This window comes from Delphinapterus leucas, chromosome 10 (genome assembly GCF_059928025.1).
Source record: "Delphinapterus leucas isolate spDelLeu-1000000601 "Yukka" chromosome 10, BTC_Dleu_Yukka2, whole genome shotgun sequence".
Classification (NCBI taxonomy): domain Eukaryota; kingdom Metazoa; phylum Chordata; class Mammalia; order Artiodactyla; family Monodontidae; genus Delphinapterus; species Delphinapterus leucas.
The window spans coordinates 56,952,496-56,967,592 of NC_143138.1; the positions used below are offsets into that span (position 1 = coordinate 56,952,496).

General features: G+C 48.5%; 1 protein-coding gene across 14 annotated transcripts in view; it reads left to right on the plus strand.

The window, feature by feature from the left end:
* The window catches only part of CTDSPL (CTD small phosphatase like), a 127,515-nt gene that overhangs the window by 105,750 nt on the left and 6,668 nt on the right, over positions 1-15,097 (plus strand). For all 14 annotated transcript variants that reach the window (XM_089919031.1, XM_089919032.1, XM_089919033.1 and 11 more), the window contains 4 exons: positions 1,419-1,520; positions 4,620-4,676; positions 7,966-8,058; positions 11,641-11,826. In XM_089919031.1, the coding sequence (XP_089775157.1) occupies positions 1,419-1,520; positions 4,620-4,676; positions 7,966-8,058; positions 11,641-11,826 (438 nt within the window). The remainder of the gene's footprint in view (positions 1-1,418; positions 1,521-4,619; positions 4,677-7,965; positions 8,059-11,640; positions 11,827-15,097) is intronic.

A 15,097-nucleotide genomic window follows, 5' to 3' on the forward strand; every position in this document is an offset into this window, starting at 1 on the left:
ACTGACATGAATTCCCTGACTAATGTTCAACTGAACCCCCCCCCAAAAAGAAAAAGAGAGAGAGAAAGAAATAGCCATTTAAAAGGGAATACTTATTGATTTCATTTTTTTCTTGTTTTATTTGATAAGCTAAATTGTCCATTCTTCAGTGGTTAGGAACAGATATTTTCTTGTGTTTTGTTTTGCATTAAATATGGAACAGAGCTTGACCTTCCTCCAGGACAGAAAATTAGCTAGTTAACATTGGATACTGAATATGCCACAAAGTAAACTGAAATACTTCAAATCACTTCTAGAATGAGGCAAGGCCCAAGAAATAAATACTCTAAATCAAGAATGAGGTTGGCTGAAGATATCTAGCATTTTATTAACTCTTTATGACTTCTTTATCATAACATGAAAGTCAGCTACTACAAAGACATATAAATGGATTTTCTGGTTAACACGCAACATGTGGATTAAAGTATAACTTCCAGGGACAGAGACTCCAAGGGATAAAAGTGCCACCTTTGCTCGATATTACACCACAGTGGGGCACGTACAACGCAGGGCACTGTACGTGGACCAGTTCTATTTCTGTTTCCTATTGTTGGAGGTCACTTTGGATTGCATTTTGCTGGTAGTTCTATAGTTTCTCTTAAAGTTTTTTGAAAGCTTCAGTCACTTTTAAAAAAAAATAGTATGGTCCAATAAAGCTCTAAAATATGCTTATATACCACAGTGAATTTCAGATGAAATATGACCCCGGAACATAGGCTGCATGGTTAGAGTAGTGATTATAATTTAACATTCATTTTCACGTTGTCCCTTTTTTTTTTGTGGTATGCGGGCCTCTCACTGTTGTGACCTCTCCTGTTGCGGAGCACAGGCTCTGGACACGCAGGTTCAGCGGCCATGGCTCACGGGCCCAGCCGCTCTGCGGCATGTGGGATCCTCCCGGACCGGGGCACGAACCCCTGTCCCCTGCATCGGCAGGCGGACTCTCAACCACTGCGCCACCAGGGAAGCCCATGTTGTCCATTTTAATAATAACAATAGCCACCACATATGTGCCAGGCAGAATGCTGGGTGTTTTACTGCAATTATAGCTGATAACAACCTTTCGTGGTAGGTATTATCGTCCCAACTCACAGCCAAAGAACAGACAGAGCTGATATTCAAACCCAAGTTTGTCTGGTTCCAAAGCCCAGGCCCTCATAATAGCCGTTCAGGCAAGTGGCACAGTATTTGCTTGGTAAAACTTCAATTGCAAACTGCTTATTCCTATTGTTTTTAATAAAATTCCATGATGTGCTTGACCAGGCATTTAAATGTTTGGTTTCATTTCTGACCTCACTGACATAGTGTAATACGATTATAAGGGATTTGGTTTGTCTTTTACATAAAGGTAATAATACTGATTTTTCCCCCCCCTTTAGCCACCAGCTAAATATCTCCTTCCAGAGGTGACGGTGCTTGACTATGGAAAGAAATGTGTGGTCATTGATTTAGATGAAACATTGGTGCACAGTTCATTTAAGGTAAATCAACATAAGAAAACAATCAGTGATCTTTGTGATTTGGTCACAGTTGTATTGGAAAAGGGAAAATTAAAAGGATGAAAGCTTGTGGTTGTTGGCGTACGACCTCACTGTTTATGAGATCCCAATAACAGTTGCTTATTAACTCGGGTGAACATTAACTCAAGTAGCTGAATATTAACTAACATGATTAGTTTGGGGCTGCTAATATCCCTGAGACTTCATTCTTACGTAGGCAATTTGAGTTTTCCAACACTCTGCCCCCTGCAGAAATACTTTTCAGGTGGCACAAGGCAATCAGTGCCCCAGGACACTGCTATGTGTTTGCCAAGGTAACCGGAGCGCTGTACATCCTGCAAGTTGTATTGGGAGGGGCAGGGGAGGCACTGTTGAAAACCATCAAGCAACCGACTATCCTGGAAATTTTCCCAGACCAAGTTTTGGAAGATGCCCAACTCTGAAGAAGACTTCCAGAGTTAACGGCATCTGAACACATTCAGCCATTTACCTTGACCGTTTTCATGACAAGAGGTTGCTGGAGTTTTTCCTAAGCTTCATGGCTTAATGTGTATCCACCTGCCTGACCTCCCTCCTGATGGCTGCGGGGCCGCAGTGAGCTCAGCTTGCTCTCCATCTTCATCTCCCCGCCAGAAAAACAGCCAAGATTACAAATTACCCGAGGGCCTCTATGCAGGGACAGCTATGGCTACACTCTTGGGAAATGAGTTAATTAATCGTTTTTCCATTTTTTGAAATTGTTTAAAAGAAGCAAATGATAAAAAAAAGTTTGGAAATAGGGGACTGGTGTGTTGGGGAAAAGAAGCAGGTGTGTAGGGTCCTTGTCCTGTTTTCCTTGGGTGTTTCTGGTGATGGAACTGCTCTACTATTGCTGGCCAGTTAGACCACATTCTTCTTTTTACCCCCAGCCCATGACCCCGTTTACTTTGCTGAGAGACGTGAAAGCACCACCTAAGATGGAGTGTGTGTCTGACACACCAGCCAGTCACTCCTTGATGGCTCTGTGGGAAGTGGGAGAGCCATCAAATTTTCCTGAAGACCTTTCTGCCAGACACATCCCTCCTTGTGCCTGCTTCTCACTAAACAGAACCCTCCTTGACAGGACAAGGCCAGGCAGTTGTCCTAGAGTCCTTTGGAGAGTGGAGGCGGGGCCACACTTACCCCTGGCAGTGAGAAATGGCCCGGCTGGCAGCTGGGGCACGTAGGTACCACTCATTCCCCAGCCCCACGAGGGCCCTTCCAGGATTGGTCCCAGGGCTGCAGTGACCTTATATCCCAACTCAACACTGAATGGCATTGGAAGCCTTTTCTCCCCCATGGGCAGGATGCTCAAGGCTTTTTCAAGTCCCTGAGGAAGAAAGCCCTTTAGGACAGGGGTCAGTTGCCACTACAGCATAGACCAGCTTCATTCCAAGCAGCTCTGGGAGTGTGGGCATCGCTGGCCAGACTGCCCAAGGTTACTGAGGGTTCCTGGCTCCAAAGGCGAGGCCTTGGCAGCCCCTGGTGTCTCCAGGGCCTACTCAGAGGGCATTGATGCGACAGGCTGACGTGAACAGCATCTCTTTGTTTCTTCCCTCCCTGGCCTGCCTACATTTGCGAGCGGAATATTCTTTATCATATGGTTTTTAAGGTTCTGGGCATTTCAAAGCCCTTTGAGAATCCGAAAGCTGTGAACCTCTCTCCTTGAAACTGCGCATCTGTACAGCACGCAGGGCCAGGACCCAGGTTTACAGCCCTGGCTTTGGCCCGGTCTCGTGCAAGAAAAGATGGAGGGCAGTGCTTGCTCTGAGCTGGGCAGTGGTTTTCTCTTGTTCTATACTCTGTGGAATATGATTTCACAGTCTAATGCCTTGGGAGAATTTCTTCCTTCAGTCTCTTGTTTTCTAGCCTGATTCTCTATTTTAGTTGTGAAATTACAAAATACCGAACTCATCCTTGGCCTTCCAACCAAAGCAGTGAAGACACTATAATCTTAAGCCTCAGGTGCTCTGCTGAGTGCTTAGTAATGGTTCTGTGATCTAGTATTTTCCACCTTTTTTTCAGTTTACATATCAAAGAACAATGTGTGTGTACAGTAACGGGCTTAAAGGCAGAGACCCCAGTTCAGATTGTGACCAGAGTGCCCTGTGGCCACCACACACGTGTTCTCCCTCCCTCTGTTTCTCTCCTACGTGTCCCGAGGGTTTGTGGTCTCATGATTCTCTTGGGCCTGTTCATTTCTACCTGATTTGTGGAATTCCCTTTAGAACTGTATGTGAGTCTATCATTGGGAACGTAGTGACTGCCGAAGCCTCCTGTTTGAATTTTAAGTGTTATTAAGTGTCAGAGTTACTTTAAATATGCAGAGGTTTGTGAGTGTGCTACGTATTGTGTTACACAGAGCAGAACAGTCTGGGGTGGGCTGGCTCTCCCCACCTCCCACAGTAGGAGATGGTGCCAGGCAAGGCCTGAAATCACTGATGCATGCTGGATGGAGGTAAGGGCACTCATCAGATCCCTTGCTCTAGTTGTGGAAGACAGGAGAATCCGGGGTCCAGAGGGGAAAGAGCCCGCCCAAGGTCATGGCTGTGGCCTCTGACTTCACCCCACATATCCGATGGCCCCACTTGGGGTCCATGTGTTGAACATCTGTCAAGCAGCCCGCCACAGGGCAGTCTGCACTTGTGGGTCCAAGACAAATTCTTTTCCCCTGAGTAGCACTGTCCTCGGGGATCGTCAGGCTCTCACCTCCTCCCCCTGGTGGCCAGCAGTGGTTCCTGCCATGCTGGGAGGGCTCTAGGCAAGAGCGGGGAGTTTGACAAGCCCCGTTCCCAAGCCAGGTGCACCACTCTTTGCACTCTTTGCAGGGAGGTGATAAAAAAGTTGCACCAAGATGCTGAAAATGTAACAATGTTCAGAACAGAAAATAATGTGCTTTTCTTCTTGTGCTTATTTTGAGGAGCCATGGCATGCTTCAACATCCTCCTGAATTGTTTTTTCCAACAATAAAAACATTGGTCCAGGCAAGCTTTTTTGGTGCTGAAGTTTCCAATTTTATTTTGTCCTTTCAGACATACTAATTATAGTTTCTTTTTTCTCTAGCCTATTAGTAATGCTGATTTTATTGTTCCCGTTGAAATCGATGGAACTATACATCAGGTAAGAAATCAAAGCTAAATCTGAGTTTCAGTTAGCATTTTTTAGTAATTATGTTTCCTGTGAACTGTATTTCTAAATTCCCATTTCATAGCCTTTTTATTCCTAAATCAAAAGGAAGTAGATTTCATTAAAAATGCAATGATGTTCTGTTGTTTTTTTTTTTCACTCAGATGAATTTTATACTTAGTCTATAAGGGAAACTAACCTATTTGTAAATATTAGATGTGGTTGCAAGTTCACATAGTTCTTTGATTTGATGCAGACTGTTAGAAGTTTCCGTACCCCCCACTGGCCTAGCTTGATAGTCTAATTAACTTCCCTGTGTAATTGCTTCAACTACTCTCCTGGCAGACAACAGGAGAATGTCACAAGTCACCCGCTTACGGTAGGTTCTCGGGAAAAGTTGTCCGTTTCCAAGGCCAGCCAGTCCAGACTTACCTTGTCACTCCTGCATCGTGCTCTCCAGTGAATATTTAGCAAAATCCAACCCAAAAAGGAAAGGAGGAAGGGTGTGCGTATTTTGGATCAGCAGGCAGCTTTGACTAGTGATGCCCTAAAAGATGCCCTAGTCAGCTGGCATACATCTTTGTTCTGATTTTTTTTTCCCCTTATTTTCCTTTTTTCTTCATGAAGCTCCTCCGGAAATAGTTTCATTTATGAAATATTGGAAACACTGTAGGAAGACATTGTAGGTTTTCCGCAGGGATGATCCAGTCATCTTCCTTGTCAACCCCAAGATCTAAAGGGAGGGTCTCTGGCCTGGTGTGTTTATATCCCAGGAGGAAAACTCTCCCTTGGTGCTTGAGCCGTAACAGGATGTCTTTCCTTAATGATGTCGGTAGTCTCTTTGGCCCTTGAGTGCAGGGTGTCAGAGCTGGGGGAATCGGCTGATCCAGCCACCTCATAGCACACATGGGGAAACTGAGGCTTAGCCAGGGAGAGGATTGGTTCAAGGTCATACAGGAGGAAGAATTAAAATGAGAGCTTCAGTCTCCTGTTCCTAACCCAGGGCTCTTTTGGTGATACTCGAGTCCCTCTCCTCCCCTGCCAGGAGGTCCTGCCAGGAATCCGTCCAGTCCCTGGGAAAGGCAGCCCTGTCCCTGGTGTCTCCACACTTCACACTTTTAAAAGCCACCAGGGAGTAGGCACTTGGGCATTTAACATTTGCAGAAGTGTCAACAGAATTAACTTAGCATCTGAGAAGCAGTTAAGGCTTCTGCATTTATTATCTTGGCTCGTTTTACAAGATAATGAGACAAAGGAGAGGCTGCCCACTGGCATGGCAGGAATTAGGAGAGAAATTAATCCTTTGTTCCTCGTGACCGTGAGCGTGGCCCTCAGGACATGACCTGCTATGGCCAGCCCATTCTCGAAGGAGCCGCCCAGCTGCCCCAGCCCTCCAGACTGTGCTGTGATTCACTTGGTGGTAGACACCCCAGAGCTGGGGTCAGAAACTCTCTCTCCTGAGGGAATGAAGCCACAGGTGCCCAGAGGAGGACCAAGGCCCTGGCGAAGGCCGTGGCCTCGTTCAAGTAATCCAGGATAGGCTGTGCAGGTCCCAAGGGGCCTATTCTTGGTTACTTGCACGCGGACGCGGGCCTGGACGCTGGCCTCCGGGCCCAGGACCCTCCTCTCTGCCAGAGGCACCAACACCAGAGTTCCCAAACCAGTCTCCTGCCCTTCGCGTGTAGCAAAGCTTCCTTTCCAAGCAATATTCCCAGGGAGACTGAGGACCAGTCTCCAGCCCTCAACCCACACCCAGGCCACCCTGCTCCTCTGGCCCCTCACTCCACACACCCTTTCAGTCAGCCATGTTTCCCACCAAGTCCTGGCTCTGTGTAAACTCCTTTACCAGCAGCACATCCTCCGTGTGGGGCAGAGCCCCGTTCCCCTCTGCTACTTGTCCTGTTAGGTATCCAGCCTGCTTCGTTTATGGCCCCATGCATTACTCGCCCTGGCCTGCTTTTCACATTTCATCTTCAGCCTTTTCTACCCCCATTTCCCCCTCTTTTATTGCTGCCTCTGAAGGGCTGGTCATGCAGGGCTCTGGCCATTCTCTAACACCCCAAGTGTTTTCAGGCCAGGTCTCAGGCTCATACTGTTTCCTCTGTCTGGAAGCTCACTTCTCATTCTTATCAGCCTGGTGAACTCCTATTCATCCTTCAAGGTCCAGGCCACATGTTCCCTTTTGTGATTCCCTCCCCTTGAGAGGGGAGTTAATCGTCCTCAATTTATCCCTCTACTACAGCTTTCATTACACATGTTTATTTTGATATATTTTTCTGTATGTCTGCTCTAGACTGTGAGCTCTTCAAGGGCAAGGCCTGTGTCTCACTCACCTTTGTAACTGCTTCAGGCTGAGCCCAGAGCTGGGACTGAGCGAATATGAATTGAATTGAATTTTAACAAGTTTGAATTATTTTAGGGAAATGGCTAATTTCAGATGGAATTTATTCAAGTTTTAATTAGTTCTTCCCTCCTCCCACCTCCTCTATCTTCTCTTGCCAGCTCTGCCTTCTCTCCCTGCTCCCATGTTTCCTCACATTTGTTCAGGTTCCCCAGTCAGGAGCAGAGCCCAGCCACTCTAGGAAAGGCTGCTCTTTGCCCCCCTCTGCTTGGCGGCTCCTCCTGATGGCTGGTTTCCGGGGCCTGGGGTAGGCTGGCTTCAAGTCCCCTGAAGCATCTGTTTCTGGAGCAGACCCAAGCAGAGTTACCTTTGTGGGGTCAGGTAGATGGTTTCCCAAGCCGACAAGGAAGGCCCTTCCTTCAGCTTTGCTGGGCCTGTGCCTCCACCCCAGGCCTCCTTAGCAAGGGAGGGGTTCCAATCAGAGTAGGTAGCAGCTGGAGCAATCCCAGGCCTGCCGGGCAGGGGGCCAGGCCCTGACCTCCCGAAAGGACTACCCCAGACCACAGCCTGTGTCCACAAAGGGCCTGACTGAGAGCATGTGCCGCGAAACGCACGTGAAATGAAGGAATTGTGTCACACAAATGCGGCACAACCCTTCCACTCACTGCTTCTGAAAATCCCCAGGACCTTCAATACCATGGTCAGCTTCCCTTTCCCCCTTGGGAGGGGCGTCTGCTCCGAACTCAGACCTGGAGCCCGGTCTGAGGTGTGTCTGGCCTGAAGCGCCGTATCTGACTGCACAGCCCTTCATACGTACCACATTAAACCAAGGGGCAGGAGGCAGGAACCTGGTTAGGAATTCTTCCTATGCAGGGTGTCCGGGCCCCAGGCCTTTCCCAGCGGCTGCTGTGACTGACCGGCGTGCTGTCCCTGCCGTTGCAGGTGTATGTGCTGAAGCGGCCACATGTGGACGAGTTCCTCCAGAGGATGGGGCAGCTGTTTGAGTGTGTGCTCTTTACTGCCAGCTTGGCCAAGGTGGGTCCTGCCCCCAGCCCTGAGTGCCCAGCCCCTCCACCCCTGCCCCTGTCAAGCAGCCCTTTGTTAAGGTGGGGGAAGCTGTCTCCATGGTGACAGGTTCCCACCCCAGGTGGGGTGGATGCAGGCCATGTGCACAGCACCAGCCTGAGAGGCTTCTGGGTTACCATAGCGACAGCACTGGGAACAAATGCTCCATGAAGTTGCTCCCTGCGGCCACTGAAGCTACTTATCCACAGACCAGGGAACCACACATGCGTCCAGTGTAACCAAGAAAGGGCGTACGTATCTCATCTGTTGACTGGGTACAGGCTCAGGCCTCTTTGCCCTTGGGTTAGCTCACACGGGTTTCAGGGAGAGATAAGGGTCAAAGATTCATCCACCTGCTGGGGCCAAATGAGAGTTGTGACTGCCCTCATGAGCCCTGGGACCTCAGGCCAGTTGCTTCACTTCTCTCGCCTCAGTTTCTTCTGTAAGATGGGGATGATTCCATCTACCTCATGGGGTGGGTCAAATGAGATAATGCCCGTAAAGAGCTTAGCACAGGGCCCCACTCCTATTCAGCAAGTGTCCGTGGAGCACCTGCCGGGTCCCATGTGCCGTGCTGGGCGCCGTCACATGGTAACCGCTACTGGTTTTCGTTCTTTATTATCATAATTATTCATGATGATAAAATAATTCACACATGTTCTGGTCCTGTGGTTTGGTATGAATCTCTGACCCAGCATCTACACTGGCTCTGACCAAGGAGAGTGGTTTCTTGGCCCTCTCCTACTGTTGGAGGGAACTGGCAGGCTCACAGGGCCCCCAGTGTGGTTTAGTCTGTCCCTTCACAGGGGAGCGGAGGTACGTGCGTGGTGTGGAGGGCAGACAGGGCAGGCCCTGCTCCTAGGAAGAGATCCTTGCCATGACCATGTCTCAAACCCTGACCCTGATGGGGCCAATGCCATCCATTTGTTGATGGCACTGCCAGTGTCTCCGTGGGCACCTCAGGGACCCTGAACGGCCCCAAAGATGAGCTCTGTGGGGCCCAAGTTAGCTAGCTATCTGCCTGTCTGCAGACCTGCTCCAAGGACCCACAGGCAGCTTCCTCCCCCATGTTCTGTCTCTGCGCGGCTCCCTTCTCTGCATGTCGAGGACTCTGACCCCAAGTTCCCACACACGCTGCTTTGCCAGGTTGGGCATTGCTGGTTTGGGCCATCTCTCTGTCATGGCCGAGGGGAGAGAGAACCCCACTTGCTCACATTCTGCCAAGCTCATCACCAGGCCGGTAGTGAGGGGATCCAAAGCCCCGGGCTGACCTCTGCATACTGTAAAGAGAACGTGGCCTCAGGAAAAGCATAATCTTCCCTGGTGGGTACCAAGGCTAATCGTGCTGCGGTGCCGATGGCTTTTCTGACAGTGCTCTGGGCTGCCGAGGAGCCTGAAGTGATAACCAGAGAAATAACAAACAGGAAGATTGCACAATGCTGGTGGATTGAGAGCTGTTTTTTCTTTGGCGAAATTGAAAGCACTCTTTCTTGGCATCATCCCCAGCACTTGCTTAAACATCCTTGTTCAGTCGCTCTCCCTGGACGGCTCCCACCTGCCCCTCCATCTGTCTCTCCAGCCCTTCTCTTGCTGCTACCCCAAGGCTGGCTCTGCCGAATCAGCCCTCAAGTCTAGCCGTCCAGCTTCTCTCCTCCCTGGTGCACAAGCTCTGCTGACAGGTGGCCACTCCCCAGTGCTTGGCTCTGGGCTCAGCCCCAGCCAGCACTGTTGGTGCAGAGGACCTCCTGGCCTGCCGCCCGGGGACCTAAGCAACCCTCTGCTGACTGTCAGAGCCCTTCGGTGTCTGCTTCCCCATCTTAGTGTCCTTCCTTCATTCACTCACCCAGCAAGCATGTACTGTGTGTGTCAGCCACTGTACTAGGCACTAGGCATACCACAGAGAACAAGAGACAGTCCCTGCCCACATGAAGCTTATATTCCCCTCCTTCATCTCCAAGGCCTGGAGCCCCAGACTCAGACATTCCCTTGAAAGATGTATGCCACCGCCACCGTTAATGATTATGAAGAAATTAGCTAGAGTCAGCCCCTTAAAAACAACCCACATGGCACTTGGCTACCCTCACCAGCAGAAAACTGCAGAGCCCTGAGCTCACCCCACTTGGTTGGCAGGAAATCCAGCCTCCTCCTGGACTCTGCTCCATCAGGATGTCTCTGGAGAGAGGAGGACTCGCCCATGGAACCAGGATGCTGCTCGTAGCCCTGCATCCTGCAGCCGTGCCTGCCTTGGCTCTGCACTTGGGCTGGCCTTCCCAAGACCACCAGCCTCGGGTGCTTCCTACCTCCCTGGCAGAGCCTCTGGGCCCCTAGGGAAACTGGCTGTGCCCCTCACTTGGGTCTTGGTGCTGAGGCCTGACCTAACATCGGGCTGGGAGCTGCCACTCTTTTGCCTTCAGCCCAGGCCACTCAGTCTGGATGAAGATTTTCCCTCAGGGATAACCCCTCTATTTCTTTATCCAGTTCAGCCTGCTTTGGGGGGAATTCCCCCAGGCCATGGAATAGGGCCAAGCTGGATGAACCCCAACTCTGAGCGGGGCTCGAACTCCCTCCCTTAAAACTCCTGGGCTCCAAGTAAATGGAAGTGCTGTCTGAGCACCATCCAGTGACAGTCGGGGGCTGGGCTGGCCCAGCTGCCCAGAGCACCTCTAGGGGGCAGTGTGGCCCCGTGCACACAAGACAGATACCAAGTCCGCTCTTTCGTTCACTGACGGAACTAGTATTTACTGAGCCCTACTATGAGGTAGGCACCCACAAGTGCTAGGGATGTCATGGGGAACATGACAGGCAAGGCCTGGTCCCTGACAGGTGACAGGAACGTCAGGTGGTCCCAGGTGGTGAGCTCTGTGGGGGCAATGGCTGTGAGGCCAGAGAGTAGGCAGAAAGGAAGGGCTGGGTAGATGATAAGGGAAGCCAAGATCTGAAAAATGAGGAGACAGAAGGAGAAGCTCGTGCAGAGGGCGGGGGAGAGAGTGTTCCATGCAGAGGGGACACTGGTGCAAAGGTCCTGACCATGTGCAAAGCCAGTGTGGCTCAAGTGACTTGAGATGGAGCTGAGAAGTGGCTGCAGCCTTACAGGATCCGGCAGGGACCAGGGGGCCTCGTTCCAAATGCGACGGGAAGACAGTGCAGGGAGTGATGTGGTGTGACAGATGTCTTCCAGCGGCCGCTCTGACAGCTGTGGGGTGAAGGGGTGGAAAGGAGGCCCAAGGGGAAGAGGGAAGCTATTCTAGAGGCTCACGCAGCCACCACAGGCCAGAGACTACAGAGGCCCAGACGAGGCAGTGACAATACAGAGAGATCCAGGTGGATTCAAGATATTTTTGGAGCTGGAACTGACAAGAATTTCTGATGGATTGGATATGAGAAGTGAGAGAAATGGAAGAATCCAGGGTGTCAGGGAAATAACCAGGATCTTGAAACACATCCAGTTATTTAAATCCCTTTTTAGAAAAGTAGTACGGATCTTGCTGCAGGAGGTCAGGGCTTCTGGGCTCATCCAGGCGCCCAGGCTTCATTGTAACACCTGCTTTCCAGTACGCAGACCCTGTGGCTGACCTGCTGGACCGCTGGGGTGTGTTCCGGGCCCGGCTCTTCCGAGAATCATGTGTTTTCCATCGAGGGAACTATGTGAAAGACCTGAGTCGCCTTGGGCGGGAGCTGAGCAAAGTGATCATCGTGGACAATTCTCCTGCCTCGTACATCTTCCATCCTGAGAATGCAGTAAGTAGCCCCAAAGCAAAAGGACGCAGAGCTCCATCTGAGCTCTCTTGCCAGGCAGAACCACTTTTGTACCTTCAAGCCCCTGTGCAGGGTTTCTTGGCCTTTTCCTTGGTGAAATCCCAACTCTGCCACTTAGCAATTACGTGACATTGGCCAAGTTATTTATGCCCATTGAGCTTCAGTTGTCCTCTCTGTCAAATGGGGAGTATAGGCATGCTGATCTCATAGGATTGTTGGAGGATTGGGTGGCAGTACGTGAAAAGCACTTAGAGCAGAGCTTGCAGGCTCAATGAGCCTGTATCTCCTTAGCATCTTTAGGATTGTGACCGGGAAGGTTCTGTCATTAGCTTCCTGGAGCTGGCTGTTGCCCAGGACTTCACGACCCCTGTGGACTTAGAAGGCCTGGGTGACCTCTTCAACAGAAGTATTAAGAATGAATAGCACTTCAATGAGGTCTTCAGATAAGACTGCCAGGCTTTACCACCTCATAATGATGTCTAAAAAGTAGACAACGGGAACATTTCCTACATAAAACTCCATGGAGGGCTTCCCTGGTGGCGCAGTGGTTGAGAGTCCACCTGCCGATGCAGGGGACACGGGTTCGTGCCCCGGTCTGGGAAGATCCCGCATGCCGCGGAGTGGCTGGGCCCGTGAGCCATGGCCGCTGAGCCTGCGCGTCCGGAGCCTGTGCTCCGCAATGGGAGAGGCCACAACTGTGAGAGGCCCGCGTACCGCAAAAAAAAACCAAAACCAAAACCAAAACCATGGAGTGTGGCAGCTCCCAGTGCCGACTCTCTGGGTGCATCATGACTCAGAGCAGGAGAGACGCCCTCCTGCTGCCTGCCCTTCATTTCCAGGGGAAGAGAGACCAGCCCCATTGGTGATTGCTCACCCCTCCATGGTGGCCACCATGCCAGGCCTCAGCTCAGGCCCTGGAGAGGATGTTTCTCCCAAGTCCATGTTTCTCAGACTCAACAAAAGCCCAAACAGGGTCCTTTCCTTGAGGCCAGAACTCTGTTGCTCCACTTATAACCAAAAACTGAGTTCAAACTAGATTCCATTAGTGTATAATCATTATTTGAACAAACATTCAAAATGTATTATATTTAAATATGCTCCTTTTGATGAGTTAATCAAATTCAACATAATGCATTTTGTAATGTGTCTAACAGATAAGGGTTCTTTTTAGTATAATCCCAATTCCTGGGACTTTCCTGGCAGTCCAGTGGTTAGGACTTCACGCTTCCATTGCAGGGGGCACTGGTTCAATCCCTGGTCCGGAAACTAAGATCCCACAAGCCTCGCGGCGTGGCCAAAAAAAAAAAAAAAAAAAAAAAAAATCCCAATTCCATTATCACATCTGATAATACTAACAGTTTCTTAATATTATCTAATATCCAGTCTGTGTTCATCTTTTCCCTATCATCTCGAAATATTTTCTTACATTTGGATTGTTTGAGTCAGAATCCAGACAAGGTCCATACATTGCTTTGGTATTGTGTACTCGCTGTGGTATCACATCAGGAGGCATACAACATCAGGTTGTCCCACTTTTAAAGATTTTGAATTGATTTTTGGATTCAGGTGTTGTCAGCCTGATCCATCCATTTTTAAATTTTCAATCGACCTTTCACGACTGCTCACGACTGTGAGCAGTCGTTGATGATCCTTACCTATATCCACTATTTCATTAGGAATTGCAAAATGGTGATTTCTGAATCCTATCATTCTTTCTGCATTTATTGGCTGGAATTCTTTTTTTTTTTAATTGAACTTGCTCTCATTGACTACTTGATTACCCTAAAATTCATTTTGAATGTTTGAATAGGGAAGTCAGAGTAAAGTCTTGGTTCTTTTTCATTAATTTTGCAGTTTTCAGAGTCATGCGTTGGTGCTCTAGCAAGCCTCCAAAAGTAACCAGTGAATTTTTTTAGGTACCATTATGAACTCATGGATTTTTTTTTATGTTATAACTTAAGTCCATCTATTATCCTTTTGTATACTTTGGCCAGTGGATTCCCCTTCAGATAACAATAGTCTTTGATAGCTTCCTGCTTTCTGGTCCAGCAAGATGTTGTAAGCTCATCTTGTCCATTTCTTGCTCCAGCCCTGGAATCAGCCATTTTTCTATGGAACCTGATTCCTAAGAATGAAAATGGTATCTAGAGACTGCAGTTTGGGTGGGTTCTCATTGTTACTGGGATGTCCTTTGCTTCCAGTCCTTTCTACTGGACAGAGCTAAAATACACTTACTTTTATTTTTAGAATGAAAACAAAATCATAAATTCACATTGGTTTTTCCAATTCAGTTGTAACGGTTTTTATTTAATTTGTTTTTGTATTTGTGTCTCCTTCTCTTATGCTGAAACTCTTGATTCCTAAAGATACTAACATCATTACAGATTTGATTTATTCTATAGTATACATTTAATAGCTTCAGAATTGCATTGTTTTAATATTATTACTAATAATAAAACAATTGAGTGCATTTAGAGGTTTTGTTTTTTTGAGAAATCTACAAAGAGCACTATGTTTCAGAATCACTTGAAATAATCCTCTGTGGTTATGTCACAAACTTATATACACTAAGGTTCATCTTTTGTTGCTTTTTTTCTTAATGATTTAATTTTATTTCAATTATGTAACACATTTACATAGTTTAACATCAAAACAATCAGCAAAGATAAATTCAGAGAAGTCTTGTGTCCATTTCTGCCCTCTCACCCATTCCTGCCCCTTCCCCAGGAGTAGTCATTTTTTTGGTTAATCCTTACCTCGTTTCTTTTTTAAATTACATGCTGAATTTTTATGTTTCTGAGCAGTCTTTAGATTTTTTAAATGGTCAAAAATACTGCTTTTCAACTTTTTTGGCTTCCCCAAATTTCTTTTAATATCTCTTCTTTGCACCCCTGGCTATTACCCACTGGCAGCCTTCCCCACCTCTCTGTCTAAACCTAAGGGAGAATGCTGTCTTGCCCATGGCTTCAGAATGTCCTGAAATTTTATACTTCCCCTTTTACCTGATCTCTGCTAAGCGTGGGAGGAAATGGTCCACTTCTCCTTGCCGTGCAGTCTGGCACAGTGACCCTAAGTGGAAGCCCTCTGATGCCCTCTATGTGGGCTCCCTGATGTCAGTGTTGGCTGGTGTCCTCTGGCTCCAAGTGCTCTGAGGTACCAGAAGCTGGTTTAATGCAATGGCAAGAGCGTTTTGGAATTAGCAAGGTGCTAAGCTAGTTATATATTCTGCGCCCTGGCCACCTTTTCTGTGGCA